This window comes from Vairimorpha necatrix, chromosome 12 (assembly GCF_036630325.1).
Source record: "Vairimorpha necatrix chromosome 12, complete sequence".
Classification (NCBI taxonomy): Eukaryota; Fungi; Microsporidia; family Nosematidae; genus Vairimorpha; species Vairimorpha necatrix.
Window position 1 is genome coordinate 199,090 of NC_088827.1, and position 26,487 is coordinate 225,576.

The 26,487-nt window shown below is 29.2% G+C and overlaps 3 protein-coding genes across 3 annotated transcripts; 1 reads left to right on the forward strand and 2 right to left on the reverse strand.

Moving 5' to 3' along the window:
• Nucleotides 1-1,418: 1,418 nt before the first annotated feature.
• On the forward strand, nt 1,419-1,889 carry VNE69_12062 (putative SP-containing membrane protein; the record flags this gene model as incomplete). Its single annotated transcript, XM_065475150.1, has 1 exon — nt 1,419-1,889. One exon carries the CDS (start codon nt 1,419-1,421, stop codon nt 1,887-1,889), a length of 471 nt encoding a protein of 156 aa, XP_065331222.1.
• Nucleotides 1,890-6,210: 4,321 nt separating this feature from the next.
• Nucleotides 6,211-7,005, reverse strand: VNE69_12063 (uncharacterized protein; the record flags this gene model as incomplete). The annotated part of the gene is made up of 1 exon (XM_065475151.1): nt 6,211-7,005. One exon carries the CDS (start codon nt 7,003-7,005, stop codon nt 6,211-6,213), a length of 795 nt encoding a protein of 264 aa, XP_065331223.1.
• Nucleotides 7,006-17,091: 10,086 nt separating this feature from the next.
• On the reverse strand, nt 17,092-17,754 carry VNE69_12064 (uncharacterized protein; the record flags this gene model as incomplete). The annotated part of the gene is made up of 1 exon (XM_065475152.1): nt 17,092-17,754. One exon carries the CDS (start codon nt 17,752-17,754, stop codon nt 17,092-17,094), a length of 663 nt encoding a protein of 220 aa, XP_065331224.1.
• Between the last annotated feature and the right edge of the window lie 8,733 nt (nt 17,755-26,487).

Here is a 26,487-nt window from a genome sequence, read left to right on the forward strand (position 1 = left end):
TTTAGATATAAAAAACGAATTGTAAAATTAAGCACACCGAAACTGGATTCTAGAAACTGAATTTGATCTCGAGTATCGAGAAATTTTTAATTGTATATTTCAATTTAATTGTAACTATTGCAGTATTAATATGCCTGATCATACTTAAACTTCATAAAACAACGTGTCTTAGAATTATAGCGAAATTAATATCATTTAATTATTCGTCTTTAAATCAAAAAGTTTCACTTTCTCAATATCAACATTTTCGCATTGTCGGTCCAAACAAACTAAATAGTTTTTGCTTGATAAGATTTTGGATATTATTTCTTGTATAGAATTAAACATACAAACAAGTCAATTTAAAAGATCCCCAAATATAGTGCAACTATGGGGTTGATAGAATGGGCGATGTGTGTATATGGCCGTTGGTGGACATTAGCTATCCCCATGTAAACCTAAAACTAATCGAATTCTGTATTAATAAATATATTCATAAATGATTTTCACTACCAAAAACATTTGCATGCTCCCCATCTGCATTCATAGCTATGAAAATTTGTCGCACCGGCACAGATTTTTATCCCACCTTGTACATAGAGGACAATATAAAACCTTCAATCGATGTCATATCGACTTTTGATACGGCTTTGGCATATATAGTTTAACAAAAGGTTTACAGCTCTAAGAATTTACTTTAAAGATTTGTGTTGTCTATATTAAGATCGGGCTTCAAGCATGGGTAATACTATTATCATTCTGTCATGAACGTTTTAACGAATATCGACAATAAATGTCTTATTCTATTTAAAATTATTGTAAAGTTGTTATAGACGTAAATATTTAAGGTTTTTTTGATTTGATTAGAGGATTTATTTTGAATTTCTGTTTTTTCTTGTTTTATTGTTAAAAAGTTATCTAATTTTAATTAATTTAGGACATATACAACACATCATATAATTTAATGCTCATTAAAATTTTTTATAAATATCATTTTTAATTTATTTTTCATAAATAACAAATTACTACTAATAAAAGTTAATCTTAATAAGATAAAATTTTAAAGATTCGTGTAAGTATATGGGCTCTTTTTCGTGATAAATATTTTATTATAATATCGTTTGATTTTTAAATAAGGATTATCATTCTGAGATATTATAATCAAAAAATACTAAACTGTAAGCTTTTTTGATATCAAAAATCAGATATGGGGCGATTTGTTCTTTTAATTAGATAATTTTTCTACTTACATAAACTTATAGAATATGCGGTATAAATTGAAATTTAATTATAAATAAACATTTATATAGTATTCTTACCCAATGATTTTAATTAAAACATATATTATTGTCATATATAAATTTTATCATCCTATTAAATTTTATAAAAATTTATTGCTTTGGCTATAAATTACATTTGAAAATTTGATAACCCTATAAATGATCTTCCTATTTTTACATATTGTATTTTCCAGTAGACAAATTAAAAATGAAGAAATAGACAAAATTTTAGTTTTAACACGTAGCGGAAAGGCTCATATGATAAACATGAAGAATAATTCTCCACTAAATAACAAAGATTTTTATATGCCAAATCATCTGTGCATTTCTGAAGAAACAAAAAAATCTAACGAATTAAATCCATTGCTAAAACAGCCCAAGACACTAATACTAACAAACAAGAAAACTTATCGTTCACTATTGCTAATAGTTTGTCTGTTTATAATTTTAATTGCGTCAATTGCTAGTATAGTAGGAATAATATATTGTTTCAGGGACAATATCATATATTATGTCAAAAAATGTCATAAAATTATTCTTCTATTGTATAAGCTCTTTTTAGACTCTGAAATAAGCAATAGGGCGCCTTCATCAGTGACCGAAACTATCATTAGTGATGTTGAAACTTGAAATAAATGTTTTTTGACTAAAAATACCACATAATCAACAAATATACCGTTTATTGAGCTAAACAATGTAAATATATTTTTTATTGGGTTATACATGCTTTAGATGGTTTCCGTTCATAATGCGACACTTTGAATGCTTTAATAATTTTTTTTTGAAAAAAAAACCATTTTGTTGCGCTTGTAAAACATAGCCAAATTATTGTTGCATGTTACTTATTTTCAATCAAAGGGCGTGTTATTATTCTTTTTGCACATTATAAAAGCAAACAATAGACTATATTTATACACAAAGCAAAAGTTTGTGTAATAATATCATGATAAAATAACTCGTGAAATAATAACTTGTTGGATTTGAAATACAGCCTTGATATTTATAAGCCTGAGATTCATTCCACTTTGTATTTATACAAATCTATGTAAAATCTTAGAACTTTGCTGTTGTTCGTTCTATTAAATGAGTAAAAAATATAAATCTCTGAAAATATGTTAAAATAATACATAAAAAAGTATTTATATTGCTTTAAGAATCTTAGATATGCATGTTAGAAAGCAGTTTAAAATTAAATACAAAAGAAATATATTACATTACATTCCACGTAAATTTTTTACAACATCTTCCATGATAGCGTCGACGAAATGTCATGACTTGGTCTTTAAAAAAAAGCGGTACAAATAAACTATCAATGACGTCATATTGAGCAAAATGTAAAAATGTAGATAATGAATTATTTAGTATCATAAAAAATCCAAATACGTAATTTAGATGCCTATATAACATCTTGTCAGGGGAAAGATCTTTGATGGCTCTAAGATTGCCGGAGATCGTAGAATACTATTATATAAGTATTTTCTCCTTCTATCCATAATGTTTTAGGAGGGAAAATGTACAAGATTTTCCATCGACAAACATGAATGAAACTCATGCCCAGAAGGGTATGAAGGATATTTAAAATTAAGTTTAAAACATGCTTTCAGGACTGACGGGAACAATCAGTCCATACATCTAATATGAATATTTATATATAACAGTTTTGCAAGGTATTTACTTGTTGGGGACTGCGATTAACTGAGAATAGAAAAATAACACCGCAAGCACATGGCAGATGCACATATTGTGCTTACTGCTAGAAAAACTGATGTAACAAAAAACACTTATGCTTGATTGTTTTTAAATGTAAAAGTTAAAGACCTTGAAGAACGTAATGCCTAACGAATGTGTTCAAAAAAAAAACAGTACATATTAAAAATTTAAAAAATTTAACAACACTTACCAAAATTAGCAGATACTAAAATTAAATTTTTATAACAACTACAAATTCCTACTAAACGTTTGGTCAAGCAAAGAATGGTTGGTCGAAAATGCTATATAATATATTTTAATTAAAGGTTTTATCCAGAAAACCCGCGTTTCTTGTGTGTTAATACTATCTAAAAATTTTAATTATAGTCATCTATTAAAAATCTTTCTAACATGATACTTCTTTTTTTCAACCTTTGTTTGCCACATTTTATGATGTTCTAGTATAATTTATCGAGGCATAAATCTTTTGCGTAAAAACCTGTACATAAAAATATATTATACAAAGTTTCGATTTTTTATAAATATCATATATCATATGCTGATAATCCCCCAAATGGCGATAATAAATACTTAGTGGTTTTTTTTATAAATACGTATATTTTCATAGTTTAAATATGAAATTATTTTTTTTCAGGTTCTTCTATAAATCAAATTTTACTATAATATAAAATTAAATCATCTTCTATATAAGCTTTTAATAATACACTCGTAGTTTCTTTTAGTTAAACCCCCAAACTTTCATTACGCTTTGCGTTTTCTTAGTAGAGTTAAACATGGCATTTCATTTATTCTTAATTAGGATCTTTAGATAACGACTTAAGTATTGATGTTAGCATGTTCCCTTTAATTAGTAGTAGACAAAAAGCATTTAATAAATCTACAAATATTTTACTAATTTTTAAACAATCAATATTGTAAAATCGTTCTTATTTAAATTTAAAGAATAAATTACATTCGATTTTAAAAAAAATTAATAAAAAATCTCATAAGAAACAAAGAGAAACAATTTTGCATTTTTAGTATAAAGCCTAATATTTTTTTATATTTTGAATTCAAGATTAAAAACACATTGCTAATTTAAACGAAATACATTAGACAATCGAGACCACCGCTGTACAGTCCCAAGTGCACAAAATATTTAACAGACCGAACTAAGACAGCTCAGATAACGTAAAATATCTATAGAGTACATCGGAGAAGCTGATATGGAAATTATAAAAAACATTATGCGACTAAAATATATATTAAAATATCTATAATATATGCGATTAATAGATTATATTTTTTTGTACTAGAATCATCGATAACGCAATACACAAATAATTGATGTTTTTTGCGCTACTAAGAAAATCGCCCCCCTCCTTCAAAGAAAATCAAAAAAAAATTTCTTTCTTTATCTTCAAAAGACCTCTTGATTTTTTACTTTTTTGTATATTTTTTTTGATACGCTTTAAAGGAGGGGAGGCGATTTTCCAAGTCATGTTCTTTCCCCCTTTTCTTACCTTTCATGCTAGCAAGATTTTTGGAAAAGGCAGGAGAACTTGATCCTTGATCTCCTATGTTTCAAGATAATATTCACGCAATTGAACTTTTAGAAGAATTAGATGTAATAAAGCCTACTATTCTATGTGTTTTGAAGTCATGCCTAGGAAACATGTATATTGCTAGAGTTTTTTCCTTTATTGATGAGAAAGGGTGCAGATGTGCAGTAAAAAAATGCAAAAAAAATGTATTTTAAAAAAGCACGAAAATTTATTAAACACCCTCGAATTAAAAAAGATTCAAGGGATTTATATTGTTAGATCTTTTCTTACTCAAATACAAGCTATTAATTTTTGCAAAATAGCCGAGTCAACATACATTGCAATCAAAAATATATAAATGGATCTTATAAGCGAAACTTCTTGGAAATAGAAATTATAGGGTACAAGTCGATGAAACTTCCATTATCAATGGCTTGGTGATTGATATTTCACCGTCTTCTCACAACGATACTCTTAATATATCATGTATACTTGGAGGAGCCGTAGAAGGCGATGGAACGAATTTTTATGTTACATTAATTTTTAACAGAAAACATGAAACTTTAGTTGAAGAATTTAAAAATATTTACTCCTGTAACTATTATTGTTACTAATGGATATCCAGATACCCTAAAGCCGTGGCTAATCTTTATCTTCGCATGAGATAGTATACCATGGCAAAGGATTAGTAAACAACGAGGATGGACTTACAAATCAGATTTAAATTTTTTTTTTTCGCAATTGAATAAGATTATAAATAAAGATTTGAGTTAAATCATGATTGTTATCGCTATTTTTTGAAAATAATTATCTTGGCGCAAGAGACATTGTCAATATAACCAAAATTTTTAATTCCTTATGTCTTTGCTTTACTTTTAGAAAAAGTTCAGTTATTTGAAAAATAATAAAAAAAAATTTTTAATAGAGGCGATGTTACCAGTAGGGTAATCTTTTTTAAATGATATAACTTATAAGAAACTATTATATAAGAGTAAAGAATGTTAAGCAATTAAATTATAATAACTTTAAGTGTTATATTTTGCGAATTTATTAAAAAAACTTTATTAAGACCACTTCTCTTATGCCGTTATACCAACGTTAGTTACAATATTCAATATGTTGTGCACATTTATATTGATTTCTCGCCAATATTGTTAAAGATTAATGAGAAAGATACATATTGAAATGGAAATGAGAAATTGGGTTTAGATTGTAAGCGTGTAAATATGATGCATACAGCATTCTTACAGTTTTGTATTAATTTTTTCATTTTTTTTTTGTTATAATTGAAACTGGACCAGTTAAGCTCTGTATGATATTTGAGTCTAGATTTGACATTAAAATAAAAGGTAAATATTTTTTTCAATGACATTATCACCTGTTAATTTGTTTTTGTTCGGATTTCAAGATATTCTTTTAAAGTTATATAATGAGATCGACTGGCTATAGCTTTTACTTAGTGAAATTGACAAAAAAATAATTAGAAATAAACTTGGAAAGAGAAGGTTGATAGTTTAGTTTTAATTTGTTACGTCATAGTGATTTAAAATATTTTACAATATCAAAAAACACAGCACTTCTTCACTATATTTTTCATATTGCACATTATCATTTCATTCATTATACGGAATAATTTTTCTGTGTTATATGCATGATACACAACGCCAAAGATAAATTATGAAAAATCCTAAGAATCATAAATATTTATTTAAATATCATTAAAATATTTGACCTACCCAATTAGTTGAATTGTCCTGTATACAAATAATATTTTCGCCTCTTCTTATATTCATACTATTAGTTGATAAATTATGAGAAATAAGATCCCCTCCATAATTTTCTGATTTATAGATTTGTTTCATTTTTGATTTTTTTGTGACAATTTTTCGTAATCTGTCATCGACTTCACTCAACAATTTACTATCAAAAATTGTTAAATATTCCCATGAACATCCCTTTTCTAATGAAATTTTAATATTTTCGTCAATCAAAGATCTAAGACCATTTAAATCTTGTTTAGTAAATTTATAAAATTTTGCATCATTAATTTTGTAAATTAAATTATACGAATTATATGCTAAAACTTCTAAGTATAAAGCAGAGTTGATAATATTATGCAAGAAGGGTTCGTTATTGGCAAACCGTAATACATATTTAAAAAATTTATCGAAATTGAATATTCTTTTTTGTCTACGTTCATATTTAGATTTTGGTATCTTCCTCATTATATAAATAATTTCATCTTTTTCTTTTAATAGTCTAAATATAAACCGTGATATATTTAAAATATCATTATGTATATAAAAACACTGACTGTTCATTTTATAATCGACTTTTTCTAGTAACTTACACTTTTGTTCTTTGTCTTTTGTATTAATTGCATCAAATAACATATTAAAAAGGTATATTTTTTTATCGGCACTCATATTTTCTAAAGCATCTTTTTTATTTGAAAAGCTCGACTCTACCGTGTTGCCAATTGAGAATACGTTAACTATGATGATTAACCACATTTTTAGGGCGAAAATAGAAATTATTAAATAATAAAATATTATTAACGACAATATATATTAAATTGCGAAAGATGTTATATACACTAAAATCAAGATTTTATCGTTGTTGCCTAAATTTTTATAAACACGTCACATTGCGCAATATTTTTTTGATTTTTTTAGAAAGTATTGCAGAACAAAGATATGTTTATAATATGTTCTAAAATTTTTATTTAATGACGTCTTTTCTGTAAATACATATTAAAGAATGTATTTTTTGTATAATGATAATAGAGATATACGACTTTATAATCTTTAAATTCACATATTAATTAAATAATATAATAAATCACCGAAAAATGACATTTATTATATTTACAATGATTAATTCAACAAATAAGTTTTTATAACATATATAATTGTCGTGTATAGTTAATAAAGTGTCAATTAATTACTATCCATACTGAATATTTAGTTTTACATTTATTATATACGAAAATATCAAAAAATTATGTTTTTACTTTAAATGGTTTATTAATGGTACTTTTCAGATAGAACAGCATCTAAGATGCGCCTATTATATTTTAAATCAATTGTTTTAAAGTTAAAATCAATATTATTTTGATGTATTTTCATTCTTGAATTAACTTTCCATTCCTCAATTCATAATTTGCGCCTTTTATCAGCGTTAAAGAAACACGAAATAACTCTATAGGAGCTATATTTAAAATACAGTCTACTATTTTATACAGTTTGGCTACTAGTAGCATCCATAGATCTGGGCTTAGTGAGGTCGTAGTTAGAATATTCAATGGAATTAAAATAACATAGAAGAATAGTCCCCACACCGTAGCTAAAAACTTAAACATTCATTTGACATTGCCATGCAGGTCTTCGAGGTTACTAGTTAACTAGAGCCCGAATAATGCCTTACCAAGGCTTTCACAGCTATGGGCGTTTGTCGTTTCGATCTATAATTGTCATGCCTTCTTACGACAGTATTATAATTCACAATTCTTTTAGACTTATAAAACTTATGATACGACATTGACAAATATAATGGGGCAATTCTGTTAATACCTTATAAATTGTAGCCATCAGAATAAATGCCATACAAAACAGAAAATTGCGCATTAGATTCCGCTCCATGAACTCTACCTTTATTCTATAATCTATGTTTCGGTATATTTAAATTTCGAAAACATCCATAATTTTTAGCAGATGGCTCATCTACTTTTCTAACTATTTTAATTATTACTATACCCAATTTTTAATTCATATAATACGAAACCTTACCCTTAATGAACATTTTAAGATAAATTATCGATTGCTTAAAACAAAACAATGCAGAAAGATACTATAATGGGATGTAAATAAATGTCTTTATATAGAAAACTCCCAAATATTGCTGTGCTTATATTAAGCTAACAACTTCCACAACATAATATAAACATAAATATTTTTTATTTATGATTTATGAGCTATCTATAATTTTTTCTGTTCTAAGTGTATATTTATAAACTTAGATTCAAAAAAGTATGATAGCTTGATGCAGATTGGCCTTTAGTTACCCGATTTATATAAAAATTATACATAAACAAAACAGATGAGACATTATATATTTTTTGGCACGGAATACTCGAGCTATTGCACATCTTAGCCTTTCTATTCAATGTTTTTTATTTTTTGTAACTTTGAGTTAGTATAAACCATGCTTTGAATCCACAAGTTTCGAAGATCGTCCTCAAATTCCTAACTGTAAGATTCTTTCTCTACAGTATTTGCTACATCGAAATCTCTGTTAAAGGCTTTGTGCGCCATAAATTTTGGCTACAGCAGAATTCGTTATAGTTTGTAACATATAGCTTCCAGGCATTTCAACAACAAATATAACTATAGAGCATGCGAATATTTTGTAGGGCAGAGGTGGGCAAATACTTTAAAGCTGTGGGCCAAAATGAATTTTTTAAAATGTCTCCCGGGCCGGAGGACTATTTCGGCTTTGCTTTACACAAGCGGAAATTTTGGATGAAGTTTTTTCCCTGCCCATTTTTAACAAAAATATTAAGTGTATTTATTTATCATAATTGGGGATCAAAAATATAAGAATATATAACATCCCCCCTCCAAGACGGTTAGTCTCCTACATCACCATTAACCCCAAGCAGATTTTTCAAGTCATAATGTCTCTTTTTAACATATCGCCCATTAGATAGCTTCACAACATACGAGTCCCCAGGGCATATCACCATTATAATACCTTCGTCTAAAAACCTTTCCTTTTCATATTTATTACATCCTTTGATGTTTTCTTTCTTAGCTATCCTTACTCGTTGTTACTCAATAAACCGCTCTCTTTTTCTTCTAACAAATCTTTTACTGTAGTCTCCTTCTGGTCCATTTAATATCATCACCTTCCCCGTATTGTCTTTTACCGCTTCATTATGAGTACTTCTTATACCTTCATGGTAACTATTATTATAAATTTTAAAGCTTTCCATCACTATGTCTTCAAAACTCGCCGTCTCTTTACTCATTTTCAATATTAGTTCTCTAAGCGTTCCTATAACTCTTTCAACTCTACCATTGCTTCTATGAGACTCGACACTTACCTTATTATGGGTAATATCCAATTTTCTACACAAATCCTTAAAGTCAACATTATCAAATTCCTTCCCATATCCGTTATTATTTCCTTCGGCCTCCTGCCATTTCTACATAAGTTCTCAATAAACTGGGCCACAGAGGATCTCTTCTTATCGTATAATACACATCCCCACGCTATCCTCGTATGGTAATCTATCGCAACTAATACATATTTGCCCTCATCTCTAAAATCAATTAAATCTAACGCTACTTTTTCTAAATACCTGCTTGTAGCAACAAAATCACATCCTCCAGACTTTTTCCTATTGTAAATTTGACACTCCTCGCATATTTTTATCATTTTCACTATATCTTCTTTTATTCCTGGCCAATAATAATAAAACTTCATGGCATAATACATGCTTCCTAGTCCTCTGTTTCCATGCTCTTCATGATAACGAATCATAAGCTCATCTCTTTCTTTTATTTTAGGAATCAATGCTTTCCTCCCCGAATCAAAATTCCAGTATTCTTTACCGTCTATTGTCTCGACGTGCTTCAACCATTTACCTTCAATTTGACGCTCACTTCTTTTTTTTATCATTTCTTTTCTTGGATCAACCTCCATGTGTATCCTACTCAAAGCATCCGCCACGACCATATGTTCTGGTTTCCTGTAATCTATTTCAAAGTCAAATTCTTGGATCTTTTCAATCCATCGATTAATTCTATTATTATTAAAACACGGCTTTCTTCTTATTTCCGCCAATGCTTTGTGATCCGTTTCTACTTAAATTTTCGTCCTCTTAACTCATACTCAAATTTCTTTATTCCCCAATATATGGCATACATTTCCTTTTCACTTATACCATATCTAGTTTCTGTCGGGGTGAATTTCTTCAATGCCCATTGTACTGCCATCCACTCTTCTTTATCATTCTTCTGCATGAGTACTACGCCCATTCCTATATTGCTCGCGTCAGTTCTTAATAAAAATCCCTTGTCATAGTTTACAATTTTCAATTTACTTATACTTCTCAACGCTTCCTTCAAATTTTCGAACTCTTTATTAAGGTCATCAGTCCAATTCAGCACTTTACTTTTACCTTTCAAGCTTTCAGTCATATATAATGTCTTCTACGCATAATTCTTAATAAATCCTCGAAACCATCCACTCAGTCCTAAAAATCTTCTTATGTCAGACACATTCTGCGGCGTTGGAAACTCTAGTGCTTCGTTTTTCTTGATTTCAGACGGCATCATATCATCTCCGTTTATATAACTCCCAATAACTTTACTTCCTTTTGGCAATACTGAATTTTCTTTGAATTTATCCGCATAATATTCCGTTCTAACAATTTCATCGCTTCTACAAATAATTTATCATGTTCTTTTCTAGTCTTCGCATGAATCACTATATCATCCATGTATACTTCTATTTTACCACCCAAATGTTTTTCATAAATCTTATTCATAATTCTCTGCATGATCTGAGGCGAGTTTTTAAACTCCATGACCATACTATTCCACTCATATACTATCTTATCATATTCAAATGCAGTCTTATGCTTGTCTTGCTCTTCTATTTCAATTCCAATAAAAGCCTCCTTAAGGTCTATAACACTGAAAAATTTCGATCCTTGCGTGTTCCAAATGATATCCCTAATGTTCACTAATTCATAAGGGTCTTTCTCCACTAAATCATTTAATGCCATGAGATTGCTAACCAGTCTTATACTTCCATCTGGCTTAACTGAAGCTTTAATCGGATTTCTCCATTCCGACGTCGATCTTCTTATGACATTCCTTGTCTCTAACCTCTGAATATATTTTCTCAGCTCTTCTTTATGCGCTTGTGGCACCTGCTGACCTTTCCTTACAACTTTCTTACCTTCTTCAGTTCTGATTCTGCATTTTTCAATTTTACAATATCTTATTTTCTCTTCTTCGTTGTCTATAACGTTCCTAAACCTCTTTCTCATGTCTTCTAATGTTAGACCGTTCTTTTCTACCTCATCATAACATCTTTTATTTCATGTCTTCCATTCTTGTTTCTTTTGTCTTTTAGCATCCCATGTGTTCCTATAAGTCCTTTCGCCACAGCTACTGCTACCTTCTTCTTTAATACTCTCACATTCATCTTTATTCTTAACATTCTTATATCTATAATAACACATCTGACTCTTATGTCCCATTCTTGAACAATTATAACATCTCATTGTTCTTCTCTTCTCAAATATTCTTTCCTCTCTACTAATATTTCTAATCTCCTCTGCCACCATCTTTGTGACCTCCTCAATCATCCGTAATCTCATATCCTTTTCCTCCTGTACTTTAACCAATTCCTCTAATTTGGTTTCCAAAACTTTCCAATGATCTCCAATCTTAATATTCTTAACCATAAATTCTTTCAACTCATCAGTTCCAAGATCATAAATCTCCTTCTTTACATTTTTCTCAAAATCATAATCAGACAATACTAATCCATAAACAATCCTCTTAAACTCTTCTAATAACCTTCTGGCCTCTTGACCACAGCCAACACTTGTTAACTCACGATTCGGTATCGCCCCCATGTATTTATTTATCATAATTGCGGATCAAAAATATAAGAATATATAACATTAAGTATCATTTCAATTAGAATAAAATATGTCAAGTACCTTTTAAGGAAATATTATTATAAATAAATGGCTATTAGATAAACCACACAATAAAAGGTTTTATTTTGTTACTTATTTATGTCTTAAAGATATTAATTATTTTATATTGACACATGGTTATTACAATTTAACATTTATATTGCATCTCTATATAATAGTACCGGGTTTTCCGGGTTAAGAGATCCACCCCAAAAGTCGAATTTTGCGACTTTTTAAAAAGAAATTATTATACTAGTGTAAGCGATCCACCCCCAGCCAAATGGTAAAAAAATTATATTAGAAAAAATGAACCCTTTATTGTAATAAATATTTAAATTTCTATAAAATCTTCAAACAAATTTTCACAGTCTAGGCCTTCGTCTTCAATTTCAGCACAATTAAGAACATCTTGAAGTTTATTGTTTAAATTAAAAGTATTGTTTTCATGAAAAATTGAATCTGTTCCACACAATCTAAAAGCCTTAGAAGCCATTTCGGGAGTTGTTTTTTTTAATGCATCCGCTATTGAATTCAAAATATATTTTAAGCTCGGTCTACGCCTATAACCTTTATTTGTATATTCCTTTGGCCCGTTTGCAAGCCATTCCTGCCATTTTCTTTTTAATTCGGCCTTAAATGAAGAATTTATCAAAACATCCAATGGTTGTAAATAAGACGTAGTTTGGGGTGGGGGGAATTAAAACGGTTTCAATGTTATTATTAGCAAAACTTTCCATAACTTTTTCAGTATAGTGAGATTTATAGGTGTCAGGAATAAGAAGTTTTTTTTTTCTATTTTCAAATGGCCCATATTTGTTTAAACATGCACGAATCCATAATAACATCAGATTTTGATCCATGTTCCCTGATTCAGATGTAACTACAAAAAGATTATTTGGCACAAAGCATTTTGGCGGGTTTTTAAGGCGTTTTAAAATGGCCATTCCCCTTAAAACAGTACCTTCTGAAGAAATAGTAATAACGACGGAAATTTTAGTCTTAAGATTTCCAGTTGTATATGCCTCAGTGTTTTTTTCGCCGGTAAATGATAATGTCCGCGATTGCATCATATTATTGTAAACAGGAGTTTCATCCATATTATACACCACTGTTTGGCTGTCCATACAGTTAAATTTATGATTAAAGGCTTCAAAATAATTCAACACGGTTTCTTTAATCTTCTGAGGCCTTCTGTTGTCTTCCTGTCCAAAAGATGTTATTTTTCTAAATGAAAAATGATTTCTTCTTTTGAACCCCATCAACCAACTCATACTTGCCTTAAAATCTGTAATGGACAACTTCTCTGCTATTTCAAAAGCCTTATCTCTAATATTATAAGTTGAGATAATTCGCTTCTTTTCACCTCGCTCTACCTTCACCCAATCCACCAACATTTTTTCAAGAGGAGGCCATTTGGCAGAAGTACCGGCACGCATTCTTTTAATATTTTTAATGTTGCTTTGGCCTAACATTTTAACTTCGGCCTTTTTTCCAATCACGAAGCATTTTCCTAGTAATCTGCAACTCTAGAGCAGTCATACTTAAATTTCCATTGTTTTCCCGCAATCTTTGTAATCCTGCTAATTTTTCTTTTAGAGTGTAAGATTTCATTTTCATGGAGGTAAATTTAGAAAAAAAATTTAAAAGATATTTCAAATATTTTATATCCTTATAAGAGATCATCCCAAATAAGAGACCACGGATCTCTTATATGGGTGGATCTCTTAACCCGGAAACCCCGGTAAAAAAATTCAAAAAAGAAAAAAAAACATCAAACGTTAAAATATTTAATGTTAAAGCGAAACGTGAAATGTCGAATGTTCATCCGACATTATTTCTTCAAAATTAGGTTCTAAATACTTGTAGCAATCTTTAATACCAAGTGTAGATTTTCGTCAGTAATTTGTGATCGATACTTATTTTTCGTGGAAACCATTAAAGAAAAAGTTCTCTCACAAATATAAGTCGAACCAAATAAAACAAGATATTTCTGAGCATAGTTCAAAAAATGTTTGAAAAGTTCATTATTTTAACGCGCCATAGAAAGCACTCAAATCGTTTGAGTGAAAATTTTATTTTAGTAAATTATTTGATTGTAAGTCAATTAGTTCTAGTTGAATTTCAACAGGAGCTTCTTGCACGTCGAAATTGAAAAAATGGCCAATTAATGATAAAGGTTTTTCAATATCTTTGAAATCTTGAAATCTTTTTTGGAATTCAGAATGCAGGTCTTGTGTTATTGCACTATATTTAAATAAAACTGTATTTTTTAATGATTCTCGCCGTGCTTGCAATGAGGGGAAATGATTTAATAATTTATTATTAAAGTTTTCAGCAAATAATTTGAGTTTTGTCATAAATGCTTTGACGTTTGAGTGCATATTGAAAGCGAATTGGTTTTTACCTTGTAGATTTATATTTAGTTCATTCAAATATTTTACTATATCTACTGAAAACGAGAAATCGTTTAGCCAAGCCTCATTTTGCAATTCAGGAAAATCTTGTAGTTTTTCTTTTATCGACAAGAATGATACTATTTATCAAGCAAATATTGAAATCTATGTAAAACTTTACCAATGCTAAGCCATCTCACTTCAGTGTAATAGGGAATTTCGTAGTAGTCACTTTCAATTTCCTTCAAAAATTCAAGAAACTGTCGATGATTTAAGGCACGTCCTCGGATAAAATTTACAACTTTGGTCACAACAGTAACGACGTGATTCAATTTCAAAACTTTTCTGCATAGCATTTCTTGGTGAATAATGCAGTGCAAAAATAAAATATCGTGTTCTGCTTGTAACTTTTTTACTTTGTCGCGAATTCGTTTAAGTAAGCCTATATTTTTCCCTGTTAAACTAGGACAGCCCTGAGTGACGCTTACTATTTTATTCCAAGTTAAACTAACTTCAACTAAACACTCTTCAACAGCGAGAAAAAGTCTTTACCAGTAGTTGTATTTTTCATTGGATGCACACTAAGAAGTTCCTCGCTAATTTCACATTTCTTATTAATGCCGCGAATAAATATTATAAATGACTTGTATCAGTAATATCGCAGGACTCATCTAAAGCCAGAGAACAATAGGTAAAATCAGCAATTTTTCTGCTTAGCTGATCAAGTAAGTTTCCTGAAATATACAATCCGGCGTACTATTGTTCTTCTCGAAAGGCTTAGATTTTCAAAAATATGTTTCTTTAAGGACAACATATCTCCGACACTTGTACCATGCATTGTTTAACAAATTCTGCTTCTGAAGACGGCTTACAGAACTTAGCAATTTTGTGTGCGAAAGCATAACTTGCTTTTGTAGTAGATTTCACAATATTAATTCGTTTGGTAAAAATTTTTTGATGCTGATTCAAGTTTTTTGTAAAGTTTTCAGCTATGTTTTGAAGTTCTTGTAAAAAAAGTGATGCATATTTTGGATGTTTTGTTGTAAAATGCCTGCTTTAATTGTATTCTTTGAAAACAGCAATTGTTTCCTGAAACTAAACAAATTGCTTTCTTATTAATGTTTGTAAAAAGATATTTTACCGTCCAAGCTTCATTGAAGTTTCTGCATTCCAAATCAACTTTTCTTTTTTTAGTTTCTCTCATTTTAAAAGGGCTACAAAAAAATAAGTTAAATAAAAACAATAAAAAAACACCTAAGTTTTAATAATTTACTTACAAAAAGTCTTCTTTTTCAATTTTATATATGCAAACCAATGGTAGATTCGAACTAAAAAAGAGTGTCCGATCAGAATAAAATAATAATTAACAATACCTGGGCTGCGATCTGTCGCCCCCCCCCCCCCCAAACATTGAGAGGCTGAGAGGAGTGCAGCATATGTCTTCCACACATGCATTTTAAACCTAGCGGCGATCTACTTTGTGTGGATGAAATCCCCGCCATGAGCGATTGTCGCGAGCGACCCTCATCGTTCATACTAGTGCAATCAGCCAAACGCTTATTTTATTTCGCCTATTATATATACAGTTCGCATACTAATAATGTTTATGTCAACAAAATCTTATAAAGAGTTTTAAAAAAATTGCGTTAGAATATTTCAGCGGGCCGGATAAAATTAGCAAAAGGGCCGGATCCGGCCCGCGGGCCGGCTTTTGCCCACCTCTGCTGTAGAGAGTAATGCTGTAATAAATCTTTTAGTATTAAATGTTCATCAGCCAAACACTCTTTTACACGCCAAAACCAACCTTTATTATCCACTTTCTTCCGTAAATTTGGACAATCGAATTACAAAATTCTGTAGTATGGAATCGCAAAAACATCTTATTATACTTTTTAAAGAAACTTACTTGGCTTGTTTGAAACCCCGGCGTAATATCCAAGCAATTAGTATACTCCTTTTACTTATTCGAAGTAGCGACTAAAATACATATTATAGGTTTTAAGAAGCGTTTTGGAATTAGACGTAAATCTTTGTTAACCAAGCCATAGAAATCTATCAATATGAAAATTTACTTACACCTTTTATCATTTGGGAACATGCAACACATCTTAGTAACAAATACAAAATTGTGCTCATTCGCAGTCTATCCCATCTTTAAATAGCACAATGCTTTCGACACTCTGCAGCGAGCATCTTTTCATAATTTAGTAATCTGTGGTTTCATGTTGACAATAAAATTATAACAAAATTGAAAGAAATTAAAAGACTCTGCGGCCTTAGTTCGTCGAAAATAATTGTTATGATTTTAAAGTCGTATTTGCCGCCTATTCTATTTGAAACAGTTTGATTATTTTCATAGTCATTAAAAGACAAAGTCACATTTTCAAACTACACATTTAAAATAAATTAGCGAATTTTGGTTTTAAATTTAAAGAAAAAGATTATCAGATGGCATCTGATATAAAACCAATTAAAATATTTCGATTTTATTCTAAATGCATATTATTCCAAACTGAGGAGATATTAGAATAAGAATTGACGTGTACCCCTAAAACATCAGAATTTAAAACGAAACCTGCTTCATAAATAACATTATTTTCTTTTGTATCAATGATGTCTCTATGTATATTCCCTAGATTTTCATCATATTCAGTAATTAGTTGATCAAGATAAACTTTTCCATCATTATCATCCCCTGTAATATCATAATATTTTTCATAAATCATCTTAATCTCATCAAAATTAAGTTCTTTAGTGTTAAAGTCAATACATATCAGAGTTTTATACAATTCTTTAGTTAACGATGCAATAATGAACGTTATTTTATCAATGCAATTTTCTTTGTTGCGCGAGGAGTTTGTATCCACGCCACCATTCAAAGCATATATATATTTCTTGACATTAAATTCTTTCCTTTGCACTTTAAATTTTTCTTCATTAAGGCCCGTTTCGTCACTTATGTTAATTTCTATAGGAAATTTCATTTTATCCAAAGTAGAATCGAAGAGTATTGTTGCAATTTGAATTAATTTTTCTGAACGAAAATGGTCAATGTTATTCTTAATATGATTTGGATAAAGTACAGCAATGCATTTGTCAAATTCATCAGTGTTTACTTCAGTTGTAGGTTGAGTTATTGCAGTCTTCATATTGAAGATAAAAAATCGAAAGCACAAACATCTTAGGGTTATGAACATTGTTTTATTTATAAAAAAACAATGAAATTTTAATTTATAAATTTGAAATAATAACTTATGCTAAATACATAAGTTTTCAGTTTCTCGATTTTTAGTATATTTAATTTTACTGATTTTATTAATAACTTTTTCTAAAATTTATAAATTAAAATTAGCTAAAAAACTTTGAAATTTTGTTTTTTAAAGAACGCTCATTCTTCTTCTGCTAAATTTTTGTTAAATGTTTGACTAAAATCAGAATTATTGTAAAAAAATGACTGGGTCAAAATTTTCAAAAGTACTTATATTTTTATAACCAAAAAACGGAAGAAAATACAAAAAATGATTTAAAAAAAAGTTATGTAATAAAATTTAAATAAATAAAGTATGACAAAAAAAATAATATTACTAACTTAAAAGGTGACTTGATTCCCCTTTCTTCTTTCATATAAAAGGTCAAATATATCTCATCAAGAAAATATACTAAAAATGTGATGTTATAAAGTTCTTTAATAACCCAAATTCCTTTTGATGTTGTTTAAATGGACACACAATTCCAATTTTCCAAATGTTTTGCTGTGTTTACAGTTGTATGATCCCTACTATGGTCTTTCGTGATCGTATAGACCCTCTGTATATCCAATTATATGGCGTGTTGAGATTATATATCCTCAAATAAAATCGGCAATGTATTGTCGTTTTTTAAATCACGAAGATCACCTCTTTTATTTCGGTTCTCTACGTCTTTGCGAAACACCAAAATTGTTTGACATATTTCTTGCTATGGCATTTTGGCCAATTTTACTTTGATCTATCTCTACAACGATTTTATCTCATCTGCACACCTTAGGTAATAAAATATCCACCTTAAATTTTTAATTGATATAAAATTTTCCGGGTGTAAATTACTTTTTGTACGTTATAGGCCCCAGATTTAAAAATATGAGTACGTATACTTTCAAGATTCACAATAAGCAAATTCATCCTTAAAAAAGTAATTTAACTTCATATTTGAAAATATTGAAATATTTATAATAGAAAATCTTATTAATGCATATCGAAATTACACTTCAAAAAGCGTTTTCAATTATTACTTTGACTGCGTGACGCAATGGCCTGAGCCCGGACTTTCCTTATTTTTTACGTACTGAATTCGGCACAGACCTTAAGGTGGAGAAATGTTATTTACGAACAATATCCCCAAGAGTCGAAATTTTACTATTTGTTTAATTTCATTCGGATTAACTTTTCTTGAGCTATAAACTTTTTTGTTTGTCTGATGATTTTTTCAAAAATATTATTCCCTTATGATGTCTGGTGACGCTTGACAGTAGGTCAAAATCTTCCACGGCCCATATGAGGCAATATGTTGGCTAGTGGAAGAAAAACTGCCCAAAACAACCATGGAATTTACGAACTGTTCCCGTATAATGGTCTAAACTCCGGATAATTAGTATATAGATTGTCACCGGTTTAGGTGTAAGGGAAAACGGAATGTTGAACATCAATGGATGTTTTTGATAAACTTAATTTTCTATTTTTAGAATATCTATATGAACTTATTTGTGTATTCTGTATTTATTCACTAAAAAGTGGTCTACACTAAACCTAAACAAAAATTCCCGCGTCAGCTTCCAGTATCTACAAGCTTAAAAAAATCGAAGCACTGAAAGTAAAATATCAACACAAAAAATGGAAGTTTTTGAAGAAGTGACTCGGGCCGAAGAAACGATATAAGTAAAGGGGTTGTCAAGCGGTAAACTTACGCCAACCATCAGAATGCGCAGTCATAACGAATTATGCATTTGATTGGAGCAGATGAGATATTTGATACTTTAAGTAATTCAAACAATTATGTTACAAATATACGTTCTACACATATTTGTACAATTTTTATTATATTTTTTTTTTTCGCCCAAAAATGCTACAGTTTGGAGGGAAGCAGTTGCAAAAATATTTCTTTAATTGTCCCAATAAGGACAGAATAAGTAAAAAAATAATAACAAATCTGGATATTCGAAAAATACTAAACTTGTCTGGATACCGGCTTGACAACAGAGGTAATATGTAAAATCTTCATCGGAAAGGTATGATATAGTCAAATTGCACATGTTTGGTAGGAACAATAGACGAGCGAACGTTAGAATTGAAAATTGAAATAGTAATTAACGCACTGTTACAGAAGATAACTGGTTTTTAAAAAAAACATGAAAAACGAAAGGATTTACATGACTTTTGGTCAAAAATTGGCTAAAGTGAGCCTCAACTAACGAAAATGTATATTAAGGTTTTTGTTTTTTACCTTTTTTTAAAAAACGGAATAATGAATTTTGACTAGATAAGAAATCTATACAATCTAAAATATTTTGTTAAACTACAAAAAGAAACAAATAGGTAAAGTGTGTTATGGTAGAATGAGGTTGTTTAGAAAACAGGGTCGCCTCATCAAAAGTACATGGAAGGATTGTAGGCAGACAGTATCTATATGGAAAGATACTTTCCTTGAAAACTCTAAACTCGACCATATCACAATTTTGCGGGTACTTATTTTTGGAATCTTGGCTATCCTCGTAAGTATATTAGCCAAATTTTAGATTGTTCTAAACGTTTGATATCCTTTATCTTAAAATCTAAAAAAAATGAACATTTATGATAAAAATTTATCATCTTTGAACAAGACTGGCGAAAAAGATACTATAATAGAGATTAGTAAAATAAATTTGGTAGAAAAAAGTACAATAGAGGTAAAATAGTGAATGAGGTTATTTTTTTGGTCTATTAGAACGTTCTATTGATCGCAAAAATATTTAGATATATTTAAAGAAAGATAAAGAAACGCTTACGACGATTTTATTAAAATTTGTAAGTACGAAGAGTACTATAGATAGTGATATGTGGAGGGTTTACGATCCTTTGAATAAACATTTCAATAGGCACCACATAATTAACCAATTTATACACTTTCGAGATCCTAATACTGGGTACATACCAATACCATAGAAGGTAATTGACGTTTAAACTAAATTCTATACTTATTAGAAATAAGTCAGCCATTATCGCCAAACTTTATTTATTTAGGTACATGCTTCAAAGAATTTATATTTTTGTTTTTAATGGTTAATTAAAATTATTGTTCTAATTTTTAATTTTGCTATTACTCCACATTTTTTTTCACTTCATTGTTTAAAAAAGGGGTAAAAACCCCTATTGCATTTTCGTTAGCTAAAACTCACTGCAGCCAATTATATTATCCCGCAGCCGTAAAATCTATGACATGATCATCGAGTTGTAAATCATAATGTCGGCTTTACCCTCGAAGCAAGAGAGACTTTAAATTTGATGGATGGAGTCTATCACATCTTAAATGTGATATAATAACTGAAAAAGGTATCAAAGAAAGTGCGTTCGGGGTTTCTGGAAGAATATAAATAGAGAAGAAGATGGGCAATATATAAAAATATCTAGAGTCGCAGAGAGTTTTTTTAATTGAAATTATCAAATCTTTCTTAAAATAAAATGCTTTTTAATTGACATTATTATTTTTTGTGTTTATCTCTAAGAGGCCCCTTGGAGTGAAAAAAGTTCGGGCCTAAGGCCGTTGCGCCGTCAAACGGGCAAATAGAAAGTTTAACAGACATTAACCAAGACTATAAAAAAACGTATTTGAAGAGGGTTGATGGCGTTAAAAACTCTCGAAACTAACATAAAAAGATGGCTGAGTTCCCTTGAAAAAGTCGTTACAACTACAATTTAGCCAAACATAGTACAACAAAAGAGGGTTCATTCGACTTAACGAAATAAACTAGAATTGATTTTGTTTGTACTCAAATTGTTACGAATCTACAGCTGATTGTTTGGAAGAAATTTAAATGGTTCTTAAGTCAGAAAATAAAAGAGATGTGTCGATTAGTGTTCTTGGTAAAAAAACTCAATCTTTTTCTATTGCTTCAAAATATCTTTTTAGAATAAATCGCCATTCATTGGTCCATATATCCAAATATGCTTTTGAAATTGGGACAGGATCATTGTAGCTAAAGACTTTGACAATAATATCAAAACGAAAAAAACCAAAACCATATACGTTTTTCTACGAAGAAATGATGACTGCAGAAATTCTCTCAAGCAACATAATGAAATGTGAAACTGAATGAGATACACAAATTTTTTCTAAGTATAGGCTATTAACCATTAATATTAAAATACTATTTTAAAATTGCATTTGCGTACTTTTTATTTCTTTTTTTGTGTTTTTAAAAAGGGGCAACGCTGGCGTTTTACATTCATAAGCCCATTGAACTGCCAAAGGTTCTTAAAGTGTAGTTTTGCCTTATTACTTTTCTAGGCAAAATGTACCTCTTGGAAAAAGACTAACCCCCTCAATTTGTTAGGTATGTATGTCGGGATCGTTAGGAAGTACAAAATCGTGGAATGATTCACCACATATAATGGTCTAAATGCGACAGCTATGCTTTTGAAGGACTAGTGATTGCCCCAAGGAGAGTAGCAGTATTTCTACTAGCTACATAAACGGGAAAGACCCTTTCATGATCATTTCCACTTTTTATACTTACCACTGACATATGGTATGATTACCTCGATTATATTTTGCACGGAAGAATCGACTTTCCTTGATCTTAATCACTTTGGGAGTGCCGAATTCATTACGACCCTTTAACCTCCGACTAATAGTAGCCGCTTCGCAGATTATGCGATCTTGTAGACAAACCATATGTACTTACGAGGTTCTGTCTATTTTAATTGCATCTGATATATCGAGTAAGGACCCCCCTACTGATATGCTCAAATATCATTCTTATAATTTTTAAAGACTTGACATAGTGTTTTTATTAATAAAACTTCTTCTAACAGACTTTGAAGCTGTTTAGGAGTTAGTACAGTAATAAGCATATTTCTCTACAGTATTGAACTTTTAATCAACCTCATTGCCCTATAGAGTTGCATACATGACAAAATAGAGCTATTTTTATCAAGGAGCTGCTTGTCATAAGGCACACGTCGATTAATCATTAAAATGTTTCTAAAAAGGGATTTAAACATTTTTATTAGTAATAACAATTCCTTCTGTTTAACAAATTTTGTTCTTACTAATCATGTCGTTTTTTTATAGGAGATGTCAAGTAAATTTTTCATGCGAATTTCACACGGGGAGACAGTAAAAATGTATTTATTTTATGAGTCATCACATATACCCAATATAAATAAAATATATCGTTTGAGAATAAGTCTAATATTAATAAAACGACATTGTTTTTGACGAAACAACAGGCTAAGTGGATGTAATAAGAAAATAATATATCAAATTTGTCGTCATTTCAAATTTTTAAATTGTGTTATTCTAACTACTAGTTTGTAAATAAATTGAAATACATTAATAGAAGTAAAATCTGTCAATATGCAGAAATTCGTTCGGTCAGTACTAATCTGCTTTGAAAAAATCACGTATTATTTTTTATTCAGAATTGGCGAAACAATATTTATTTTTGAATTTATTTTCTAATTTTGTCATTTTGCGTAATGAACGATCGAAATCTTAGGCAATGGTATAAGGCAAAAAAGAATCTAATATACGTTTTTCCCCTGTTGTGAATTTTGATAGTAATTGTGCAATATGAAAGTTTGTTTATTTAGATGTGCTGGTTTTCTATTTATTCAGAGACATTTACTATATCAATAAAATTTGGTTATATTTTTTACAATGAGAATATTTTTTTTCAGGATTATTCTGCTCACTGAAATATTGGCTAGATGAATATTAATTGATCAAGTTTATAATAATTATTACAAATGTTATAGGTTACACATTCACTGTCTCATATATAGGCATTAGCATTACACAGTTTTTAGTTTTCGTGAAAATATTTATGCTCGTAAGCTCGTGAATTCTTGTTGTTTCCTTTTGCACGCTACCATTCGAAAACGGATTTATTGTATACTAAACAATCTTCAGGTTAGCCACGTCTTTCTTTCCATCAATTATTGATCATATACGTGTTCTATCCTAACTATAGGCTCTAAAAAAATTTCTGTACAATATACTAACATATAATTCGAAAGAATTCGGTTTACGGCACCACGATGTATTTTAAAAATTTGGTCACCACTCTATAACATTGTCGCATACGAAACTAACTTATCCGATGTTTGGGATTAGATGCAGATCGCTGCACGAAGACAATATTTTTTGATCTTTATTTACTATAGTAATCGTTTCTAGTTAGTTATTCCAACTTCCACATTTCTTCCAGCCAAATATACAAATTTCATGCTTAAAATGTTGTATTTGATATTTTTAAATAGAAATTATCGTATATCTTATATTCTCCCTTTATTTATGATTATAGTGTGTACTTCTGATCCTCATTTTGCTCCTATAACCCATATTTAACACGTAGTAAGAGTAAGGTATATCTAACTGCACAGTTAAGTGTTTTCATAAATGTACTGATATTCCGACGGACTTGGATATAAATCATACACGTCCCTAAGAAATCCATAATGAAGGCTGTTTAAATTGTGCATAGATATTACTTTATTTAATAATATTATTTTTTTTTATTATACAAAGCATTAAAATAAAGCATAATTTGCCCAACATGATGATTGAAGGTAAATCGATAAAAATAAATATCATTGCGAGGAAAATAATTTTTTGTGTAATTTTGCGCGCTATATAGACAGAAGAATTCCAGTAATGCGACTTGTTGTCAAATATTTTCACTACTCTTTATAACTACAACAAAAAAGTTTATTATATGAGAAATTGAGACAATGAGGTAGCAAATTCATAAGGCAATACGTCCTAAAACCATAATTTAACCAATAACTGAGTTTTTACACGGACAAAGGTTTTGAGGATAATAAGGTATTTCGACGTACGAAACAAACATTGACTGAAACTGATTATCGGATCTATTGAAGATTCAATCTAAGCTCATTCGTCAGGGGTTCACCCCCCCCCCGATATCGGCAAAGTATCATATTACGTGGCAAATAAAATAATAATCGAGACATTAATGCAAATAAACCAATTTCAAATTTTTTTTCTTTATATTCAATTTAATTGTGATGTGTTACTCCATATTGTTTTCATAGGCGTATATATTATAACATATCGTATATGTTTCTTTAAGCATATACGATATTAAATTTATAATATTAAGATCATATCAATGTGATTTATTTTTAGTATCTTAATCAAATTTTTATGTTTATTATTTCAATATTATATACCTTTACGACACTTTAGATTCCTAAAATTGAGCAAAAATGACATTACATTTCTTCCAAATCGTCTTATTCTGATTTAAAAATTCATACAAAACATTTATATATGCATATATTATAACGTTTTTTATTCTTATATTTTAACAGGTAATTTTATTGAATAAATAACTATTCAGGGTAAGATTATGTAATATATTGGATTGTCTCATATAAAATATAATCATTATATCAAGGTTATTTCGTTAAATTAATAATTTGTTGTGACTAAGTGGATTTATTAATTTTAGTTTACACAAAAGCGATAAATCTCGCATCCTAAGGTTGCATTATAACTCATATTATAAACTATTTGCATAAAATATTAACATGTGAAATTTATAGTTTGTAGATTGTCACAATGATTTAATTTAATATTTCTATACATCAGATGACTAGTAATAAAAGTTAAAAAACACGATATAATATTTGCAAATTTATTATTATTAAGCTTTCCACAGAGCATTTTTCATATGTACTTATAGAAAATTTGAAATTCAAATTTAATATAAAAGGAAAATGCAAATAGTTCCTCTTTTTTTCAATTTTGGATGATTTACCTACGTATCAAATATTATTATGGACAGATTCAAAGAGTATATTCTGTAAAAAAACATTAAAAGACTCTTTGAATATTCAATTAATACGGAAAGAATATTCCATTATGTAAATTTCGTCTTAAGAGCTTAAAATATATTCAATATTATAACTATATATTAATAACTATATTGGATACATTTTCATCATATAAAAAATCATTGGTTCATTCTGGCAAAAAACTTTCTTAAAAATACTTCAAAATTTCATTTGTCATTAATTTTGAATAATATGTCGATTTTTAATTGTTAAATTACTATGTTCCATCTAATAAGTAGTTTTTTTTTCTAAAAATAACTTCATGGTCACTAACGTTTTAAATGGCACGATGTGATTTCCAACACAATCTTAACATTTTTATCGTCGTTAAGAGCATGTGTTGTTTCTGATGCGAAGATTGCATAGCTTCTATCCCATTCAATGGCGTTATTTATTTAAAGTTTCATTGTCATTTCATCTTTTGCTTTTGCAAAAGTGCTATTCCTGTAAAGACTTAACCACAACTGCGTGAATATCTTTTAATTCATGTTTTTATTTTTAGATTTCAAGAAGCATGACTTATTTTTTTTAATTTTTAAGATATTTATTAACACTACAAATCAAAATAAAAATTTTTATAATTCTACAATTGTCTTACTTATACAATTACAAGCAAATTCACAACCTAAATCTCTTATTAGTTGTATAAGTATTATAGTGCGATTAACCTGCATTACATGAACTTCAATAGTTGGTATGTTCCAGAACAGAGACAAACCAAGCTTGTCGGCTTAATTATAAAAATTGCATTATTTTTTCAATAGTTTTCGTATAAAGGTTTTGTTTTGT